This window comes from Antechinus flavipes, chromosome 3, assembly GCF_016432865.1.
Source record: "Antechinus flavipes isolate AdamAnt ecotype Samford, QLD, Australia chromosome 3, AdamAnt_v2, whole genome shotgun sequence".
NCBI lineage: Eukaryota > Metazoa > Chordata > Mammalia > Dasyuromorphia > Dasyuridae > Antechinus > Antechinus flavipes.
Genome location: NC_067400.1, coordinates 624,539,623 through 624,559,105, shown reverse-complemented (window position 1 = coordinate 624,559,105; position 19,483 = coordinate 624,539,623). Strand labels below are relative to the sequence as shown.

The window sequence follows — 19,483 nt, the reverse complement described above, 5'->3', positions numbered from 1 at the left end:
AAGGTTTACTCCCCACGTCCCAGCTGACGATTTATTATCATGAATGCAACCATATAAAAACATAAGTTATGAAAAACACAGTCACGATGTCGCCCTTGGGCCCCTCACTCACCCACGGGAGGGAGCAGGGCTTGGGGGTGGAGGACAGAGGACAGGGGAAGGGGCTAGGGGGCCCTCAAACCATCAAGCTGGCCCCCGCCGGCTCCCTGGGGTGGGGTGGGCTGGCCGAGGCGGGAGGCCTAGCCCAGGGAGTGGTGGGGCCGGCTGGGGCGGGGCCCCGGGAACAGCCCGTGGGCCGGCTCAGCGCATCCGGTAGTCAGTGGAGCAGGAGAGCTCACACAACTGGCCTTTGAAGTCCAGGTCGATGGTGAAGTCGAGGTCTCGCTGCAGGGGAGATTGGGAAGCGTGAGGGAGGAGGGCAGCTCCCGAGGCCCCCCCCCCACACGGCCCTGCCCCGCACCCCGGGCCCTGCCCCCCGACTCACGTTGTTCTTGGCGTTGGGCCGCATGCCGATGGTGCCGAAGATCTCCTCGCCCGTCTTCACCGTGAGGTAGTCCTCCATGTAGAAGACAGTCTGCTTCCAGTGTGTGTAAGGGGACTCGGGGCCTGGACGAGAGGGAGCCGAGCGGGAGGTCGGAGAGGGGCCCCCGGCTCCTGTCCCAGGTAACTGGCCCCTCCCTCCCCGGGGGGGCCGCACTCCCCTCCCCCTCCCGCCCCCGCTCACTGGTGGAGAAGCCCGTGCGCTTGTGGCAGCGGGTGAACTCGATGTTGAAGTAGGCGACCAGGGCGTGGACGTAGTCGTTCCTCTTCACTTGGAGGCAGAAGGGGGAGGTGAAGGTCAGGTCATCCACGCGCACCGTGTAGATGTCCACCTCCTGCCGAGGGACGGCACCGGGCGTCAGGCCCTCCCTGCTCCCCAGATGCGCCACAAGGCCATCCTCGACTCATGGGGGCAAAGGCGGCTGCCGGGAAAGGGCCCGCCCTCGGAGCCTGGCTCTGCCCCCTCACCGAGGGCCCCCACCCCCCGAGCCTCGCACCTTGATGAGGCAGGCATTGGTCACCAGCTGCTTGGGGTCAACCACGTCAACCAGGGGCTCCTTTATGGCCACGTCCTTGATGCAGGACATGTCAAAGCCGTAGACGTTCTCCCACCCTGAGGGACAGAAGAGAAGCCGTGACCCGGAGCAGCCCCTCCCGGCCTGGCCCACCGTCGCCCCCACACCCGACCCCACTCACAGTGAATCTTGTAGTCCTTGTACTGCCGATCCTCGATGGCGGTCACGTACAGCGTTGCCCGGTCGGGGAAGATGAGTCCATCAGGGGCCTGAGGGGTCAGAGAGGAGGCTCAAAGACTGGGAAGGGGGGAGGGCAGTGGGGCCGGGGAAGGGGGGCAGCGGGGCCGGGTCCTCACCAGCCACTTGTCCCGGGCGTGGAGGACGGTGTTGAGCATGGACTCGTAGAAGAGACAATAGCCCATCCACTCGCTGATGATCACGTCCACCTTGTCCACGGGCAGCTCCACCTCCTCCACCTTCCCTTTGATGATGGTCACCACTGTGGGGGGGACAAGGCCGGGCTCAGCAGGCGGCCCCCCCCTCCCCCCGGCCCTCCCCGCAGGCCCGGCCGCTCACCGTGGTCGAGCTTGTTGGCCTTGACGATCTTGACGGCATAGTCAGAGATGCTGGAGCACTCGATCTGGGGGAAGGAAGGGTCAGCGGCCTCCTCCCCTCCCCCACCCCCTGGCCCCCCAGGCTCCCCGACTCACCCCGATGACCTTCCGGGCCCCGGCCTTGGCGGCAAACATGCAGAGGATGCCGGTGCCGGAGCCCACGTCCAGCACCACCTTGTCCTTGAACAGGTGTCGGTTGTGGAACATGGAGTTCCGGTAAGTGAGCGTCCGCACCTCGTCCTTGAGCATCTCCTACGGACAGGGAGCCCCGCGGAGGCTGTGACCCGGCCCGCCCCCCGCAGGGCCCCGCCCGCCCCGGAGCCCGCCCTCGGGGAGGCCCCTCACCTCGTGGATGCCAAAGTGGGCGTAGGAGTCGAAGTAATAGTCCTTGGACGTCATGTCCTCGGCATTGGGCTTCTCGCTGCTCTCGGGCTGCGTGCAGGACACCTGGGTTGGGACGGAGGGGTCACGTTTTGGAGCGGGGGGCTGTTATCCCGCGCATATTCTTTCCTAGAGAACCCTCCAACCCCCCACCCCGCTCAGCCCCAGGGACTGTCTCCTTCTCCCGTTAGAAATCTCCCGAGCTCCGTCCCACCCCCCACAACGATCCCTGCCTCAGTTTCCCCAGAGGCCCCGATACCTCACGGCGCCTACTCTCCAATCTCTAGCTCAGCCCACAGCCGGGGGTTGGGGGGGGGGGACACTGGGGGTCTGGGGAATGGGGGACTGGTGCAAATTTGGGAAAGGGGCTGCTGGAGGCAGAGTTAAGGAAGATTTTGCCTGGGCTTTGAGAGAGAGAGACACAGTCCTAGGCCAGAGGGAGAGCCTTCCATGAGACCCTGCCGTACCAGGGTGACTACAGACGTCCTAACCGAAGCCCCCTTTTTAAAGGGGGGGCGGGGGCTGGCAAACCAAGGGGGAGGCGTTTTCCCGAGGTGGCACCCGACGCCAGAGGCAAGGGGCTGACTCGGCTGCGAGACCAGCCTTCGTTTTCACTTGGCAGAGGGGAGGGCGCAGGCCCGGGGCCCTCAGAGCGGGGAGCCTCGGCTGGGACGGAGCTGTCACTTTAACCTGGAGACGGGGATACCGTCCCAGGATCCTTCTCCCAGTCAGGCCGGGTGACAGAAGCGTCTGCCTCCCCGCTCCAGAGCAGAACGCTCCCAGGAGCCTTTTGAGCCTAAAGGTGGGATGAGAGCCTCTATTTAGGGCCTGGCCAGGACAGCTCCAGGGCGGCCTGTGCCTTGGGACCTGGGAAGGTCCGAGCCTTTAGGGGTCTCCTGGTCCCCACAGCCTGTTAGCTTAGAGGGGAAACTGAGGCATGGAGAAAAAAACGACTTTCCCCAAGTCACAATGACGGGACATGGGCAGGGGATGAGGGGAGGCTCACAAAAGGATATTTACTTCTTCAAGTGGAGGCTGGAGGCTCATCCCATTAGCCAAGGTGGCCACAAAACTCTAGGAGAGAGTAACAGGGAGAGACAGTTAGCTCCCGGGGGGCCAGGCTCGGGGGCTCTGGGGGACAAGATGGGGAAGGACAGGGGGAGAGGGTCCCCCCCCAGTCCCAGCTGTGGCTGAAGAAAAACTGGGGCAAAAGCCCTTCGGTGATGCTGACTCTCTGGGGCCTTCCCTCTACTGCATCCCGGCCCCCTCCTCCTGAAGACGAGCTCACACAGCTGCTCCACACCCCCACCCTCCCCCCGGCGGGCGCCTGCGCAAACCCAGCCACCAGCCCCCCCCCCCACCAGTCACCCTGCCCCCCATTGGGCGCCTGCGCAGACTCGGACACCAGGAATAGATCGTCCAGGCCCTGACCTCCGGGTGTCCCTCTAGGGTCCCAGCCCCCACTCCCTTCTCTCCCCCAGGGCCAACCCACTTACCTAGCCTATCCTAGGCCCCCTCCCCTATAACTCCCAGGACCCCGACCCATTCCTCAGCCTGGGGAGGCCCCGAGTCCCCCCCAAAAGATCGCTCGGCTGGAGGCAGAAAGACCCTCCCCCCCAACCTCTTCCCTCTCCTGCGCTTGGAGATCTCCACCACCCCCCCTCCTCAGCCTGCCATCCCTGTCTCGAAACCCCTCGCCCCGGTGTTTGCCCACTGCCCCTCCTCTGGCCAGCAGTCTGATCCTTTGTTCTCGGGGGGCCTCCATCAGAGGCCCCCGGGTGCTCGCATGGGGGCCACGTGGGGCGCGGGTGGGGGGGGAGGAAGTGGCGCTCGGACCGGAAGTGGTGCCCTGTGTCCCCCCCCAGCCCCACGTGGTGCGCCCACCGCCCCACCCCCCGCCGCCTGGCGAAACCTCCCCTGCACCCCGATCTTCAACGTTTTGAGATCCCCGGCTAGCGGCCGACGTTGGGAGGGGGGATGGTAAGCGCGCGAGGTTTCAACCCTATCCCCTCCCGCCGCCGTCGCCGTCTCCACGCCGCCCTCCCGGAATGCCGTCTAGCAGTCCCCGACGCCGCTCGTGGCCGCCTTCGTGGAAGCGGCCAGCTACGGCGGTCGTCGCCGCCACTGCCGCCGCCGCCGCCGCCCGGCCCCGCTCACCTCCATGATGCAGTTCGTGGCCTCGGCTGCCGCCGCCATCTTCTTTCCCCCCAACTCGCCCCCCGCCCGCGGCTCCCCCGGGGCCGCCTTTTAGCGGGCGCACCGCCCCCTGTTCGCCGCGGGTACCACCTCTCGTGCACTCTTATTGAACGACTCACCCGCCCATCTTGACGTTTCGCGTCGTCATTGGCTATACGTAACATCAGCCCCCGCCCTCTCGTCCCTTTCCCGGCGGACCCCGCGCAGACAGAGCTATCCATCTCTCCGTTGCTCCGCCCCGCCGCGCTGATGCGCTCATCGGCGAGTCCGCGGCACTGCGCATGCCCTCCCTCGCGTATCGTTCTCGTAGCCTCTCTGATTGGCGTGAAGCCGCCAAAGGCGGCGGAGTGGGAGCGATCCAGAAAACGAGACTACCCGTTGGGTTCGACCGGACAGTAGGAGGCGGTAGTGCTCCAACCCTCCTGCCAGTCGGGACTCCGCCCACGATACGCCCCCTGCCAGTCAGCCCCGAGTCAGGCACTTGTCCCATCCATTGGTCCCGCCCAGGCCAATCAGCGGCCCGCACGGATTTCTGAGCCCCGGGGGTCGTGCCATTCCCCCCTGAAGTTCATCTCAATCTCGGAGCACCGAGATCGAGCAGGGTTGGGGGCTGCTAGAGAGATGGTCTCCAAAGGAGGCAGGGACGCCGGGGAGCCTAAAGACATGGAGAATTGCAGAGGGGGCAGACCCAAGATGTAGGCAGCAACCTGGAGATATAAATCTGGGGACACAAAGAGAGAAAGCGGGACTCGGGATGGGGGCGGGGGGAACGCAGACCCGAAGGACAGACGTATAACAGACCCTTGGAGAGACAGAAGGGAACGAGGAGGGACCCGGAAAGAGATCCGGCGGGCTGCAAAAACCTGGGCGACCCAGGGCAAGACTGGCGGGAGATGCCAAGGGCGTCCAACCCCCGCTGCTCCAGTTCCTCCTGGGTCCGAATCCGGAAAGGCACGTGAAAAGAGTTCTAGGCGCCTAGTGCCCGCCTCGGACTCAGGGGGTGCAACACTGCAAGCTTAGGACTTGGAAGGAGGAGGTACGAGGTAGGGTGGAGCGTCCCCGTCGAGACGTCTTTCAAAAGACTACAAGTACCAGCAAGCACTAGGGCCCCCACTTCGAGGAACAAGCTTCTCGGCGCGCAAGGACGGAAGGGAACTGTAGTTTCCCAAGGCCGTTGCGACCAGGGGGTGGAGTCTCTCGGAACTTTCCCCCCCAAACTTTTTAGGGACTCCTCAGGCGGAGTCCCTAGGCTTCCGCGCGCAGGGCCAGAGACGGGGCGTCATTTATGTCATTCGTCCCTCCTGGCTTTGCTAGCGGGTGGGGGAATTGACCTATTGGAATCAGCTGACAGGGAGGGGGCGAAGAGAGGCGGCCCAACGGAAAGGAGGGACCCTGAGGTGCCCGACTCCCCCAGCCCAAAACTAGGTAAAAATTCTAGGGGAGGGGCAGGGTGTGGGGAGGTGTCGGAATTCCGCGAGCCGTGGGGCGGTGGGATACGTCCGGATCCTGCCCAGCTCTTGTGGGCGCCTCAGTTTCCTGATCCACAGAATGGGCCCGGGGATCTCCACTTCCTGGACCACGCTTCCCGAACCTTTTCCGCTCTCGGCCCCCGCTCCACCCCGCACGCCAGCCCTAGATATGGAGGTAGGGCTGTCCCCGAGGCCTCCACCTTGCTGAATGCGGCCTCCTCACCCCCAGCCCGGCCGGGTCATGGCCAAGACCAAGCCGCGGATCCTTCCTTGGCTGCGGGAGCAGCTGGACTCGGGGCTCCTGGGGGCCGTGTGGATCAATGAAGAGCGCACGCACTTCTACATCCCCTGGAAGCACGGGCTCCGCCAGGACCTACAGGAGGATGATTTCCGCATCTTCCAGGTGCGGAGCCCCCACACACGCGCGGGGAGGGGGGGCGGGGAGGGAGAAGGGTAGAGAGGGGACGGGGTTGCGAGGGCGTGGCCTCCGCGAGCGGGCGTGCGCCTGAGGCCCCCTGCGGGCGGAGGCGTGGCTTGTGGGGTCAGCCCCCTGGGGGGGCGGTCTCCTGGGGGGCCCGCCCTCGACTCCGAGCCCACGGCCGCCTGGGCCCGGCAGGCGTGGGCAGAGGCCAGCGGCAGCTATCGGCCTGGCATCGACGCCCCCGACCCAGCCACCTGGAAACGGAACTTTCGGGCGGCGCTGGACCGCAAGAAGAACCTCCGCGTGCTCAGCAACTGCAGCCGGGACCCGCAGAACCCGCACAAGATCTACGAGTTCTTGCCGGAGGTCGGGGAGGGCCCCCAGCCCGGAGCAGCCGAGCTGGAGCAGGTGAGGGCCCGGCCCGGGCAGGGGTGGGCCCGGCCCGGCTGCTCCCGGGTGCCACTTATGCCCTTCTCCCCACAGGAGGCCATACAGGATATCCTGAAGACGCTGACCCTGTCCCCGCAGCCGCCCCCGCAGCAGCCCCCCGAAGGTAGAGCCGGGAGAGGAAGCGTCCCTGGAACCCGGGCTCCCGCGGGCACGCGCTGAGCCCTTCCTCTGCTCCCCGTCCTAGCCTTCAGCCCCAGCTCGATCCTGGAGCAGCTCCCCCAGATGCCAGAGCCGGTCCCGTCCAGCAACCCCCTGATGGCGCTTCTGGCCAATGGCCTGCGTGAGTAGGAGGCCTGCTGGGAGGCGGGAGGGAGCCGGGCCGGAGCTGGGGCCTTCAGGCCTGCCCTTCTGTCTCCAGAGTCCGAGTACGAGGTGACGGCCTTCTACAGGGGCCGCCAGGTCCTTCGGGAGTGCCTCTCCTGCCTGGAAGGCCTGCGGCTGGTGGGGCCGGGCCCCGGGGCGGAGGCCAGGACGCAGGTGGCCGGAACCGCCCTGGCCCTGCCCGAGCCCTGGAGCATCTTGGCTGATCAGGCGGTAGCCCGTTATGTGGGCAGGGTGCTGGGCAGCCTGGGGGCCGGGCTGGCCTTGTGGACCTCCCCGGCGGGGCTGCGGGCTCAGCGCCTGGGCCACTGTCGAGCCTACTGGGCCCTGGGAGAGCAGTTGGCCCCGGGGGCCACAGGCAGGGAAGTGACCAAGGAGAGCACCGGCCAGCAAGTCTGCTACATTTCCCAGTTTGTGAACGGTGAGGCTGGGGAGGCTGGGGAGGGCCCGGGAGGGCTGGGCGCCCGACCCTGAGCACCCCCTCTTGCGTATCTCCAGAGCTCATCTCCTTCCTGGAAGGCAGTCACCACTCGCCCCAGTACACCCTCTGGTTCAGCCTAGGGGAGGCTTGGCCCACAGAAGCCCAGCCGTGGACCAAGAAGCTTATCATGGTCAAGGTGCCTCGACAGGCCCCGGGCCGCTGCCCCCGTTCCAGGGCCCAGCCCCGAGTTTGGGAATCTTAGCTTTGGCTCTGCTACTTTCGCGCCAAGCTCTGTGCCAAGCAGGGGGTGGGCCGGAGCCCACGGGGCTGCTGCCACAACAGCCCGTGAGCAGGGGAGGCTCTGAGGGGGCCTAGCTGCTGGGGGGGCGGGGAACGAAGAGAACCCGTGGAGCAGTGGGCGGCCCTTGGCACGGGGGCCATTTCTTCGAGCCGGCCGCTCTCTCCTCTCCAGGTGGTGCCCACCGCCCTGCGGGCGCTCCACGAAGTGGCGCAGGCCGGGGGAGCGTCCTCCCTGGAAGAGGTGGACCTGCACATCTCCAGCAGCCTCTCCCTGTCCCTGGCGCCTGCCCAGCTCCACAGCTACCTGCAGGAGCTGACCCACACCATGCAGTGGGAGTCCGGGGCTCACTGCTGACGGGTCCCCCCTTCCGGGCCGAGCCACCCTGACCCCTCCCCCGAGCCTGTACCTTCTCTGCAAAATAAAAGGGCTGCTATCGTATCTCTTCGGTCGCCCTCTGATCTAGTCTTTGGCCTTCCCCGCAGCGAGGCTCTGGGGGTCCCGGCGTCCGCCCGCAGGTCCCTCCCCAGCTAAAGGACCTCGAGCCCCTCATCTCCCCTCCGGCCTGGCCTTCGCTCCTGCCGGTGGGCTCTGGGGACCTCTCCGAAAGCTAGGCTTCGCCGTGTAGCTGGGAGCCGGCCCAGGGGAGAAGTGGCTCTCCTCCCCCCCAGGTTCCGTGGGAGCGGGGCTCTGCAAAGCCGGGCTTGGGGCCTTCCGTACCCTCCCCACCTTGAGCCCCAGAAAAAGAAAGGGCCGGAGACAAAGCCGGAGGGTGTAACATTTCATGAAATCCTTAACTAGGGCTGGAGAGTAGAGGGCACAAAGAGAAAGGAAGAAGTGGGCCTGGGGGGGTGGGGAGAAGGCTAGCGGGGCCAGACGGGTCCCCTCCCGCAATGCCCCCCAATCCCACCAAGCCGTGGCAGTGGGGGGGAGAGGGGAGGAAGGAGAGACATAAATATGTCGGGGCTCAGAGTGGGGGCACGGGCAGGACTGGGCCGCACTTGTCGGGGGGCGCCGGCTCCTTGGACTGGCGTGAGGGCCCCGAGGGATCGCCAGGCTTGCGGCCGTGCTTGCGAAAATATCGGTAGCGCTGGACGTAGGCTCGGACCAGGTTGCTCACCTTCACGGGGTTGATCTCCCCGCTTTTGCTGTGGCAGATCTGGGGGTGTGGAGGGACGATCAGCGCGAGTGGCCGGCTGAGGCGCCCCCTCCCCTGCCCCACGGTGCCCCACCCACCTTGTGCACTGCCTTCCTCAGGATGTCTTTGTATTCGTCCTTGGTGATGTCCTTCTTCTGGTAGTAGGGCTTAATGGCCAGCTTCACCTCCTCCACTGCCCGCTCCTGCGTGTGCAGCTTCTTCAGGTACTGGCAAACAGAGGGCGGGCCGGGGTCACGGGGAGGAAGGAGTGCCGTCCTGCCGCCTTCCGACGGAGCCCGCGGCGGCTCTGCTCCGGGTGGTCCTCCCCTCCCCTCCTCCCGCTGACCCCGTCATGCCCTCTGACCCCCAGTGTCCCTTAGGCTCGGCTCTGGGCCCTCTTCTCCCTCCAATTATCATCTTCAGCTGGTTTTTTCCGCCTGGAAACCACCTGGGAGACGGCTTATGTTCGGTGTGTCCCTCCTCCCCCCTCCTCTCGGCCATCCTCCCCATCCCTCCCCAGATCCAAGATGGGACCGGGGCCATCGCCTCCTCTGCTGCCACCCTGGACGACCTGCTGCTGGGGGGCTACCGGCCTCCACTCCCCCCGCCCAGCCATGGGCTCCAGTACCAATCGCTGAGATCTTCCTAGCCCATGGCCCCTGACCCTCGGGGCATCCCCCCCACCGCCGTTCCACGCCTGGGGCACCCCGCCTCCTGTGCTCTGACCACTGACCTCCCAGGCTTCCTTTGAGCCCCACCTCAAATGCCACCTCCTACGGGCAGCCTCCCCGCGCCCAGCGCTCTCCGGCAGGACGTGGGCGCCGCGACGGCCGGGGGCTCCTAGCTCGGCTCCTCGTCAGCCTGACGTCAGGCCCCCAGCCCCCTCGGCCTCCCCACTCCGGGGACACTCACTTTGTCGGTGTCCATCCGCCCGTCGGAGCTGCTGCTGCCTTCCCGCCGGTCAGGGCCTCCGGCCAAGCCTCCAGGTGAAGGGGGAGAGGAGCTGCAGCCTCCTAGAGGCAGCCCCATGCCGCCCCCACCGTGAAGCAGGTAGCCCGAAGGCCCGGGGGGGAGCCCCAGCACGGTCCCCCCGGGGGCCTGAGCCCCGCCCAGGGCCGAGGGTGGCTTGGCGTGGCCGAGGATCTGCGGGGGAGAGCGCGTGTGAAGGCGGACGCTCGGGCCCCCTCAACCCCCCCATTCCCAGCCCCCGGGCAGTGCCCACCTGGTTGGTGGCCTGGATCAGCTCCTGGGCTTTGGCCCGGCTGGCCAGGTTGGCCTCCTCCATCTTGAAGAGCAGGGCGGTCACTGGGGAGGCAGAAGGATGTGGGGAGAGAACGTGTCAGGGGCCCGGCACCCCCTCAGCACCGCCTCCCCCCCCCCCAAGGTTCTCCATCACCCCCCCCTCAGCCAGCCCCTCCACCTCGGCCCAGACTCACAGGCCAACACGCCGCTGGTGGCGCAATCCACCCCGGCCGGCAAATTCCAAGGCATGGGGGGAGGAGGGGCCGGGGGCTGGGGGGCCCGGGCCGGGGGTCCGTCCTCCTGCACGGCTTCGGCCGGGCCTCCGCCGCCTCCCCCTCCTGCGCCTCCCCCGGCTCCGCCCCCGGAGGCCGTGGTGGTACCCGGCTGCTCCTCTTCCTCTTCCTCCTCCTCCTCCTCCTCCTCCCCGTCTTCCTGGTCTCCACGGCCTCGGCCGCGGCCCCCGGCCCTGGCCGGTTCCTCGGGCAGGAAGGACACGTCGGGCGTCTTGCAGCTGCTGTCCACGGTCTGCGAGTCAGGGGTGAGCGCTGGGGGAGGCGGGGCCGCCTTGGGGGTGGGGGGGCTGGGGGGCTTGCCCGGGGCCCGTTCCTCCCCGGACCAGGACGTCTCCTCGGCCCCCTTGGGGCCGGCCTGGCTGCAGCTGTCGGCCTTGGACTTCTTCAGGGTGGCCCCGGCGCCGCTCCCGCCGGCCTTCTTCTTCTTGGTCTTGGTGCCTTTCGTCTTCACTTTTGACCCTTTGACCTTTTTGAGGCCAGCCTTGGCCTTGACTTTGGCCTTCTTGAGCTTGGGGCCTCCCGGGGCCACCCCCTTGCCGGGCTCGCCGGAGGCCTTCTCCTCGGCCTTCAGGAAGGGAGAGCGGCTCTCCCGGTCGCGGCTGAACTTGACGCCGATGGAGCTGGGGGCCGTGGCTGCGGCGCCCTCCTTGGCGGAGGTCGTGCTGCTGACCCCTTCTCGGATCAAGACCGCCACCTTGGACTGAAGCTTGACCTTGCGCCCGCTGCCCCCGCTGGCGGTCTTGGGGGCCGTTTCTTTGCCCGAGGAAGGCCGGGCCTTCTTGGAGCCCTTGTCCCGCTCCCGCTCCGGCCCCTCGGAAGCCGCCTTCTTCCGCCCCTTCTCCCGGGGGGCCAGGGTCGCCGACCGCTTGCGCTCCTTCTCGCCGGACCCCTTCCCGCCCCCGCCCCCCCTCTCCTCACAGCTCAGCCCCTCTGAGTCATAGAGAACCTCCCGCTTGGGCAGGGGCGAGGCCGGGGCGGGACCTCCGGCCGAGGAGGCTGAGCGGGAGGCGGGCTTCTCGGCCCTCCCCACCGTGATGGTCCGCTTGATGGAAAAGAGGTCGTGGTCCGTGAGGTCCTGAATGGACGGGGGCACGGCCCCCCGCCGCCGGCTCTCCCGCTCCGTCCCGGCCCCCGACACCTTCTCGGGGTCCCCCCCACCCCGCTTCTCGCCCCGAGACCGAGACCGCTTCTTCTTCTTCTTGCTGCTGCCTTCGCTGCGGTGCTTGGTCCGGTGCCGCTCCCGCCTGGAGGACGAGGAAGCCGGGGGGGGCGAGGCCGACGACCTTCGCCGCCGTCGCCGCCGCTTCTCCCGGGACCGGGACCGGCGGCCTCCTCGCCTCCTCTCGGAGCTCGGGGACCAGGATGACCGCGGCCGTGGCGATCGCGAACGTGAGCGGCGGCGCGAGGACCGGGAGCTGGGCTTGTGATCCCGCGACCGGTGCTTCTTGGGGTCCCAGGCCGCGGGAGCCGGCGGGCTCGGCGGGGCCGGCGGGGCCGGAGGCTCCTTGGGCTCGCGCTTGTGATCCCGCTTGGACTTCTTCCGGGGCGGCTGCGGCGGGGCGGCGGGCGTCACGGCCGGGGAGGGAGACCGCTGCCGATAGCGCTCCCGCCGCTGGGTCAGGATTTTGCGCCGGAGATCCAGGCCGGTCCAGCGGGGGTCGCTGGATGTGGCAGGAGGCGCGGCGGGGACAGGGTCGCCCAGGTCCACCTGCAGGGCCCCCTCCCCGTCGGACTCCGCGTGCAGGGACAGGAAGTCGTCGCCCTCGGGGCCCCGGGCCGGCGGAGGAGGCAGTGGCGCGGCCGGGGCGGCCGGGGCGGCGGCGGCTCCGGCCGAAGGGGGCGTGGGCCGGGGCGCGCGGCCCCCGGCTCCCCGAAACAGGGCCACAGGGGCGAAGCGCAGCTCCTCTTCCGGCTGCACGATCTCCCCTTCCTCGATCTCGGAGTCCAGGGGTGGGGCCGCCGGGGGGAAGGGGGCCCCGGTGGTGACCACCTCCAGGGACAGCTTGCCCTCCCCCCTCGCGGCCTCCGCCTCGGCCCCCACCACAAAGACCCGCCGGCGCGGGGGGCCGCCCTCCACTCGCGTGGAGTCGGCTTGGGGCGGGGAGCCGGAGCCCGCGGGGGGCGGGGGCTCGGGTCCGGGACTCTCCCCGCTGGGGAAATCCTGGCTCAGGCTGTTGTCGTCGTAGATGCCCGCCAGCGTCTCGGAGATGCGGCTGATGCTGTGCGAGAGGCCCTCCTCGTCTTCCTCCTCCTCCTCCTCCTCCTCCTCCTCTTCTTCCTCCTCTTCCTCCTCCTCCTCCTCCTCTTCCTCCTCCTCCCCCGGGGACGGCGTCCCCCCCGAGGAGCTGGGGTTGGAGCCCGTGGGCTCGAAGGGGTCGTACTTCTGCTCGGGGGCGGGCGGCGGGGAGTAGGCCTCATCCGTGGGGTGGAAGGGGTCGTAGATGTCATAGCGAGGGGCGGGGGGCGGGGGGGGGTGGGGGCGGGGGCGAGGACGAGGACGACCGGGGGGAGGAGGAGGGGGAGGAGGAGGTGGAGGAGGGGGCCGGCGGGGGAGCCGGCCCCCCGTCCCCCGTGCCCATGGTCAGCAGCGGGAGACGGGCTGTGGCACCGGCGGGGCCCAGGAGGCCCGGCTGCAGCAGAGACCCTGCGAGGGGGTTGGGGGGGCAGTGTGAGGGGTGCGGGCCCCCCCGAGGGGCCCCACCCGCCCCCACCCCCGCTCCCCAGCCTGCTCACCTGACTTGCCGGCCCGCCAGGCCCGGCTGCTGTGCAGGGGGTGGGAGATGGGGAGAGAGAGGGGAGCCCCATCCCCCAGATGGACCTCGGCCACCAGCTCCAGCATCTCAGCGGGCTCTTCCCTGTGGGAGCCAGGAGGTCAGCCGGGGGCCGCCGGGCACGGCCGCCTCCCCAACCCCCCAGGGGACCCTACTCACTCCACAGCCGGGAGGTCCGGGCGGCCGGGGACCCAGGAGTCGGGGGGCTCAAGCACTCCCAGGAGCCCCGCCAGAAAGCTACGGGCGGCAAGGTCCACCACCTGTAACCAGAGTCAGACCTCAAGGCGCAGCCCGGGGACCCCAGCAAACAGCCCCCGACCTCCCGGGCAGCCCCCAGACTCACGGCAGCCGCATCCGTCCCGCCCGCGCCCCTGAGGCACATCTCAGCTCTGGGGCTCCGGCAGCGTTTCCTTCGGGGACCCCGAGCTCGAGAAACATCTGGGAGGGACACAGAGGGGGGGTCAGGGGTGGGAGACGAGGGGGACCCCGCAGGTGAGGACCCCGGTCCGGCCCCTGCTGCCGCCTACCTTTCTCACCGCTCAGCTCCCCCTGCAGTGAACCCCCTACGGCCTGTTGGAGGGCCCGCTGAGAAGGGAGAAAAGAGAGGCACTCAGAAGGGGGACTCAGGACGCCCCCCCCCCCCCCACGGTTAGCCCACTCACCAGGATGAGGGCCGAGGGCAAGGGGGCCGGGCTGGCGGCCAGGCCGGGGTCTCCGTCAGGCACCTCCCCCGCCTCATCGTGGGGCTCATCTGGCGAGGCGCCTCTGGGCTCCTCCTCCTCCTCCATGGTCACCTGGGGGGGAGGGGGCTAGCGTGCAGGCCGGCAGGTCCCAGCCTCCCAAACGCCCCCTCGCTCTGCGCCGACGACCCCGCCTGACCCCCCTTGCCCAGCGCAGCTTTCCCGAGCCCTCCCGGACTTGCAGCCCCCGCTTACACCCGGACTTGGCCGGGAGCTCTGACACCCAAGCAGGGGTTCCCCCGGACCTTCCTGACGCTGTCTGCGCCCCGCTGCGCTGCTTCCCTGAGCACAGGGAGCCCTCCCCGCACTGACACCCCCACGTGACGTCAGGGATGCCTGCCTAAGCCGCACGGACCCCCCACTGCGCTGTTGGGGAAGCCTCCCTGAGCCACCATCGACCCCCAGTCCCCCTACACCCTAAGCTCCTCCCCCGACTAACCCTCCCCTTCCGCGTTTACAAGCCCCGACCCCAGCCCAGCAGGCTGCAGGGACCCTCCCCAGAAGCAGAGATCCGGGGGCTGAGGAGCCGGAATCTGGAGGGCTCCGCTAACGAATCCCTGTCCTTTGGGACCCTGACAGAGTCTTCTGTTTTGGGGGGAAGGTAAAACAGGTAGCCTCTCAAAAGCCCCCCGCCGTGGGCGATGGTGTCTGTCCAGTAGCTTCTCCTCCAGCTCCCCAGCACAGAGCCCCCACCCTCCAGCCCGGCCTTCAGGCCCCCCAACCCTCTCCTTGACACCTGTCCCGCCGCGCGGACCCACCCAGAGGGGGCAGCCCACGTGATCCCGCTCCCAGACCTGAGTAAGGGGCCCCCTCGGTCTCCCAGGCTGCGGCTGCAGATCCGCCCAGACGCGGCCCCGGGGACTCCCGAAGATGGGGGGCTTCAAGGCCGGCCCCTGTTCCGACAGCCATGAGCGCCCCCCTCAGCCGCGGCTTCCTCTAGCCCCCGGCCGCGCCCCAGGCCGCGTCTACGCCGCCAGCTCGGGCCGCCCCTCCCCCCGGCCTCCGCCGTCCGGCCGCGTAGACGGCGGCGGCGCTGCTCCGCTCGGGGGCCTGGATCGGGCGGCCATCTTACCCCGGCGGCGGCGGCGGCGGCGGCGGCGACGGCCTGGGCCTCGGCGCCTCCCCCTGCCCCGACCCGCGGTCCCTCCGGCCACCCTTCCCCCGGCCCGCAGTCCCTCACCCGCTCGCCGCCGCTCCTCCTCCCCTGCCTCCGCCTCCGCCTCCGCGGCCTCCTCCTCTCTCTCTCTTCTCGTCTCGATCTCCTCTCGCTCGCTCCTCCGGCTGCGGCTCAGGGGCCCCGGAGCGGGCGGGGCAAGGCGGGGTGGGGCGGGGCCGGGCGCGCGCTGCCGCCAGGCACGTCGGGAGACGCAGTCCAACCAAAGAGTCGCCCGCCCAGAGCAGCCGGCCGGAGAACTGCGCTACCCGATGGGCAGCGCGTGGCGCGCGGGGCCCGCCGGGAGCCGTAGTTTCTTGACGCGCGGAAGCGGGGGAAAGTAGAGCCAAGCTAGAGAGGGAGGGTGGGAGGGAGGAAGAGAGGAAGGAAGGTGGGGCTGACAGCATCGAGCGCTCCCCTCCCCACCACCACCACTTCCCAATTTAACCTCACCGAGCTCTGCGCGCGACCGGAAGTAAGGAAGCAAAAGTCTTGAGGCAAAGGCCTTCGGGAGTCGTAGTCAAGCGAGGTGGAGGGGCAGCGAGATCAAAGTGCACGGCCTCACCCAACCTCGGCTCCCACCCTCTTCTCTCCCCAGGGATCTCAGCGCCCCATCCTAGAGGATTTGGCCCTGATGGGATATGGGAAGGAAGGAGGGAGGGATGAAAGGGAAAAGTTTTTACTAAGCGTTTTACAGATAGAACGATTTGTGACGGGCAGAATGGGCGACTCTGACCTAGCCCTCCCTCTCCGGGCCTCCGTTTTCTCCTGTAAGAACCAGTCCGATACGGAGGGAGAGGATGGAAATATTTGGAGGCTGAGAAGTTTGGCCCAGCCCCACACCTTGGGGACCCCGGCGCCCCTTTCTCCAGTCTCTGGCCTTCCGGCTCATGAGTTTGGAATGCGATGACTTCACGACCCAGCCAAGAGCAAGAACCCACCCCTTCATTCGCATAAACCCGCCCCTCGGGATACCGATCGATTCGAAGCTCTGACCATATTAGCATAGTCCCGCCCCCGGGCCCGGTCAGTTCTCTGTGCATCCCCTTTAGCTTGGCCCGAAGGGAACCTTCCTTTACACGGCCCCGCCTCCGTGGACAAGGACACCGCCCCGACATTGACTGACGCGAGACCCTCGTTAGCACGGCCCCGCCCAGGCCAGGAAATTTCACGAGCTTATTAACATAGCCCTAAGCGTTCCGCCTCCCATTGGTGGGCAGCGTCGGTGTCGCTCCGCCCCACCAAACCCCGGACGTTCCACCTGGAACTTAGTAGTTTAGCCCCGAGCGCTCTCCGGGGCTCATTAAGCATGGCTCCGCCCCCGCGTCATCATTAGCATGGCTCCGCCCCGGCCAGGCCGGGCCGGGCACCTCCCTGGGCCCCCGAGGCGGCGGCGGCGGTAGCGGCGGCAGCGGCCGGCGACATGAGCGGGGTAGCAGCGGCGGCAGCGGCCGGAACCGGAGCCGGGCTGGGGCGCGGGCGGGGCCGTCCAGGAGCGACCCTCTCGGCCTCGGCTCCGGCCCCGGCCGGGGAGACGCACAAGCTGGTGGTCGTGGGAGGCGGCGGCGTGGGCAAGAGCGCGCTCACGATCCAGTTCATCCAGGTAGCGGAGGGCGCCCCCCGGGGCACCAGCCCGGGCGACCCCGACCCCAGCCCCGGGCTCCTCGGGAGCCCCGCCCCCGGGTTGCCCTCGCCTCCTCCACACGTGCCACACAAACCACTCTGCCCGTCCGGGGCCTCTTTTCCGCCTCCTTCGCTGCCACCGTCCCTGGCACCGTCCAGCCCGGACCCTGCCAACCCCCCCACCCAGCAGCCACCCCACCCCACGTCCCCACCCCGATCCCGTTCCTGGCCTTGGCCCTGGCTTGGGGGGAGGGGAGGAGGGCCGGGCAGGAAGGGCGGGAGTGGGAGCAGGAGCTGGAGGCGGGAGGGCTCCCCCCTTCCGGGTAGGGCAGACAGCGGGATCTGGCCGCATCCCAGGCTGGGGAGGGAGGGACCGGACCATGCAGAGCCTTGGGGAGGAGAGAGGGACGGGCCGACCCGGGACTCCAGCAGCCCAGGCCAAGAGGAACGCGAGGAACGGGGCCTGACTCCCCACCCCTCACCCGCAGTCTTACTTCGTGTCCGACTATGACCCGACCATCGAGGACTCCTATACCAAACTGTGCAGTGTGGATGGCGTCCCGGCCCGGCTGGACAGTGAGGGGGAGGGGGACTGGGGGAAGGGGGGACGAGGTGCGGCTGGCGGGTGGGGGAGCTGCGAGGTAGAGCCCCCCCCAATCCCTTTCTGCCCTTCCCCAGTCCTGGACACCGCCGGGCAAGAGGAGTTTGGGGCCATGAGGGAGCAATACATGAGGGCAGGTCATGGCTTTCTGCTGGTGTATGCTATCAATGACCGGCAGAGGTGAGCTCCCCAGCTGCCCCAATCCCTAAAGGGGTGCACGAGACAAATAGCTGGCTAGCACAGGGTTGGAACCCAAAGAGGAGGAAGGGCTAGCCTTGGCACCTGAGGGGACAGTAGCATGTGGGCTACCTTTGACACCAAGGGGGGGTAGTGGTATGTGGGCTAGCTCTGGCACCTGGGGGGGCAGTGGTATGTGGGCTAGCCTTGGCACCGGGGGACAGTGGCATGTGGGCTACCTTTAACACCAAGGGGGGACAGTGGTATGTGGGCTAGCCCTGGCACCCGGGGAGGCAGTAGTATGTGGGCTAGCCTTGGCACCTGGGGGGCAGTGGTATGTGGGCTAGCCTTGGCACCTGGGGGGCAGTAGTATGTGGGCTAGCCCTGACACCTGGGGGGCAGTGGTATGTGGGCTAGCTCTGGCACCTGGGGGGCAGTAGTATGTGGGCTAGCCTTGGCACCTGGGGGGCAGTGGTATGTGGGCTAGCCTTGGCACCTGGGGGGCAGTAGTATGTGGGCTAGCCCTGACACCTGGGGGGGGCAGTGGTATGTGGGCTAGCCCTGACACCTGGGGGGGGCAGTGGTATGTGGGCTAGCCCTGACACCTAGGGGGGCAGTGGTATGTGGGCTAGCCCTGACACCTGGGGGGGGACAGTGGTATGTGGGCTAGCCCTGACACCTAGGGGGGGGGCAATGGCATGTTGGCTAGCCTTGGCACCAGAGGGGCAGTGGTATGTGGGCTAATCTTGGCATCTGAGGGACAGTGGTATGTGGGCTAGCCCTGACACCTAGGGGGGCAGTGGTATGTGGGTTAGCCTTGGCACCAGGAGGGCAGTGGTATATGGGCTAGCCCTGACACTTAGGGAGGCAGTGATATGTGGGCTAGCCTTGGCACCTGGGCGGGGGGGGGCAGTGAGCCCGGTCTAACTGCCTGCTGGCTCCCGTCTGGCCTTTCCACCTCAGCTTTAACGAAGTAGGCAAGCTGCATACTCAGATTCTCCGAGTCAAAGACAGAGATGATTTCCCCATCGTGCTGGTGGGCAACAAGGCTGATCTGGAGACCCACAGACAGGTGGGAACCCTGGGAGCCAGGGAAGGGCAGGCCCCAAGAGGAGCCCCCTCTTCTCCCCACGGCCCCCAGAGGCAGCTGCTCAGCCCGCGTCCTCCCCACTGCCTCAGGTGCCCCGCTCGGAGGCCTCGGCCTTCTGTGCCTCCAGACACATAGCCTACTTCGAAGCGTCGGCCAAACTTCGGCTCAACGTGGACGAAGCCTTTGAACAGCTGGTCCGAGCCGTCCGGTGAGAACTGGTCGTCTTCCACCCCTTGGGGGCCCCAGGAATTACCGCCCCACCCCAGCCCTAGTGAACAAAATGGGCTCCCCCGACTGCCTCTCCCGGGAAGCCAGCCCCCGGCCGGCCCTTCCCCAGGACGCCCCCAGCCCGCCCGCCCACCTTTAGTCCCTCTTGCTTCCTCTAAATGAAGCACCCCTCCACAGGAAGTACCAGGAGCAGGAGCTGCCCCCCAGCCCCCCCATGCCCCCTAGGAAGAAAGCTGGGAACGGCGGTTGCCCGTGCCTCCTCCTCTAACTTCTGCGCCCGGGACCGAAGATGGCTCTGTACCCGCCTTGCTGCCCGGGGCCCACGGGCCCGTTCGCTCTCTGGGCCGATGGCCTGGCCGGCTATGGGGAGGAAGCCCGAAAGCCCCTCCCCTCAGGTCCGGACACACTACACGGCCGGGGCCCCTGGATTGGGGTCGCCCGGTGCCTTCGTCACAGCACACTCTTCCCCTCCTGCCTCGGCCACCCAGCCTCTCAATAAACGTCACTGCCGAAACCAGACTGAGTGGCGGTCAGTTCCTGGGGAAGGGACCCCCGGCCAGGTTAGAACAGGCCCCGGAGTCCCTGGCGGACCACCAGCTGGCCCAGGCTTTCTGGCTGCCACCCAGGGGCAAGGCGCCAGCCCTCCGGCCCCAAGGGGGCCCCCGAAGTAGGCCCGGTTCCTCCTCTGTGGGAGCACCCCTCTCCCTTTTTCCGCTTAGGGCAAACTGGGGACAGGAAGGAGCCTCGGCCCCCTCGGGCTGGGCGTGCTCTCGGGCTCCGCCGATCCCCCGTATTCCCCCG

At 68.1% G+C, this 19,483-nt stretch overlaps 5 protein-coding genes across 6 annotated transcripts; 2 read left to right on the top strand and 3 right to left on the bottom strand.

The window, feature by feature from the left end:
* Nucleotides 1-17: 17 nt before the first annotated feature.
* On the bottom strand, nucleotides 18-4,318 carry PRMT1 (protein arginine methyltransferase 1). Of its 2 annotated transcripts, XM_051989797.1 has the most exons (11): nucleotides 4,208-4,265; nucleotides 3,071-3,124; nucleotides 2,015-2,116; nucleotides 1,766-1,921; nucleotides 1,632-1,695; nucleotides 1,412-1,554; nucleotides 1,237-1,324; nucleotides 1,038-1,153; nucleotides 725-875; nucleotides 485-606; nucleotides 18-384 (listed from the first exon to the last, which is right to left on the bottom strand). In XM_051989797.1, the coding sequence occupies exons 1-11, from the start codon at nucleotides 4,244-4,246 to the stop codon at nucleotides 301-303; spliced, it is 1,119 nt and encodes a 372-aa protein (XP_051845757.1). In that variant the 5' UTR covers nucleotides 4,247-4,265; the 3' UTR covers nucleotides 18-300. The 2 variants fall into 2 exon arrangements, with proteins under 2 accessions (XP_051845757.1, XP_051845758.1); XM_051989798.1 differs by lacking the exon at nucleotides 3,071-3,124 and having other exon boundaries at nucleotides 4,208-4,318.
* A 497-nt stretch (nucleotides 4,319-4,815) lies between these two features.
* IRF3 (interferon regulatory factor 3) lies at nucleotides 4,816-8,067 on the top strand. Its single transcript, XM_051989795.1, has 8 exons — nucleotides 4,816-5,671; nucleotides 5,945-6,118; nucleotides 6,332-6,544; nucleotides 6,620-6,689; nucleotides 6,771-6,866; nucleotides 6,945-7,328; nucleotides 7,406-7,524; nucleotides 7,801-8,067. Exons 2-8 carry the CDS (start codon nucleotides 5,957-5,959, stop codon nucleotides 7,981-7,983), a joined length of 1,227 nt encoding a protein of 408 aa, XP_051845755.1. The 5' UTR covers nucleotides 4,816-5,671; nucleotides 5,945-5,956; the 3' UTR covers nucleotides 7,984-8,067.
* A 327-nt stretch (nucleotides 8,068-8,394) lies between these two features.
* SCAF1 (SR-related CTD associated factor 1) lies at nucleotides 8,395-15,083 on the bottom strand. Its single transcript, XM_051989755.1, is given in 12 exon segments — nucleotides 8,395-8,785; nucleotides 8,863-8,991; nucleotides 9,677-9,907; nucleotides 9,987-10,069; nucleotides 10,201-12,764; nucleotides 12,766-12,943; nucleotides 13,033-13,154; nucleotides 13,230-13,330; nucleotides 13,414-13,508; nucleotides 13,598-13,655; nucleotides 13,733-13,864; nucleotides 14,991-15,083. Coding segments are annotated over 11 exon segments (3,879 nt in total). The 5' UTR covers nucleotides 13,859-13,864; nucleotides 14,991-15,083; the 3' UTR covers nucleotides 8,395-8,593.
* LOC127557625 (uncharacterized) lies at nucleotides 14,987-16,380 on the bottom strand. Its single transcript, XM_051990936.1, has 2 exons — nucleotides 15,417-16,380; nucleotides 14,987-15,314 (listed from the first exon to the last, which is right to left on the bottom strand). Exons 1-2 carry the CDS (start codon nucleotides 16,079-16,081, stop codon nucleotides 14,987-14,989), a joined length of 993 nt encoding a protein of 330 aa, XP_051846896.1. The 5' UTR covers nucleotides 16,082-16,380.
* RRAS (RAS related) lies at nucleotides 16,372-19,196 on the top strand. Its single transcript, XM_051989818.1, has 6 exons — nucleotides 16,372-16,566; nucleotides 17,075-17,162; nucleotides 17,265-17,367; nucleotides 18,328-18,436; nucleotides 18,544-18,662; nucleotides 18,860-19,196. The coding sequence occupies exons 1-6, from the start codon at nucleotides 16,387-16,389 to the stop codon at nucleotides 18,948-18,950; spliced, it is 690 nt and encodes a 229-aa protein (XP_051845778.1). The 5' UTR covers nucleotides 16,372-16,386; the 3' UTR covers nucleotides 18,951-19,196.
* The last annotated feature ends 287 nt before the right edge of the window (nucleotides 19,197-19,483 follow it).

Coding starts and splice junctions, on each gene's coding strand:
- PRMT1 (XM_051989797.1), bottom strand. CDS start 4,246: ATGGCGGCGGCAGCCGAGGCCACGAACTGCATCATGGAG. Junction 3,125..4,207: donor CCACGAACTGCATCATGGAG/GTGAGCGGGGCC, acceptor ACTCTCTCCTAG/AGTTTTGTGGCCACCTTGGC. Junction 385..484: donor GGCCCAACGCCAAGAACAAC/GTGAGTCGGGGG, acceptor TCTCCCCTGCAG/CGAGACCTCGACTTCACCAT.
- IRF3 (XM_051989795.1), top strand. CDS start 5,957: ATGGCCAAGACCAAGCCGCGGATCCTTCCTTGGCTGCGGGAGCAGCTG. Junction 6,545..6,619: donor GAGCAGCCGAGCTGGAGCAG/GTGAGGGCCCGG, acceptor TTCTCCCCACAG/GAGGCCATACAGGATATCCT. Junction 6,690..6,770: donor CCCGCAGCAGCCCCCCGAAG/GTAGAGCCGGGA, acceptor TCCCCGTCCTAG/CCTTCAGCCCCAGCTCGATC.
- LOC127557625 (XM_051990936.1), bottom strand. CDS start 16,081: ATGTCGGGGCGGTGTCCTTGTCCACGGAGGCGGGGCCGTGTAAAGGAA. Junction 15,315..15,416: donor CCGGTCGCGCGCAGAGCTCG/GTGAGGTTAAAT, acceptor CTCCCTCTCTAG/CTTGGCTCTACTTTCCCCCG.
- RRAS (XM_051989818.1), top strand. CDS start 16,387: ATGAGCGGGGTAGCAGCGGCGGCAGCGGCCGGAACCGGAGCCGGGCTG. Junction 17,368..18,327: donor GCTATCAATGACCGGCAGAG/GTGAGCTCCCCA, acceptor TTTCCACCTCAG/CTTTAACGAAGTAGGCAAGC. Junction 18,663..18,859: donor CAGCTGGTCCGAGCCGTCCG/GTGAGAACTGGT, acceptor ACCCCTCCACAG/GAAGTACCAGGAGCAGGAGC.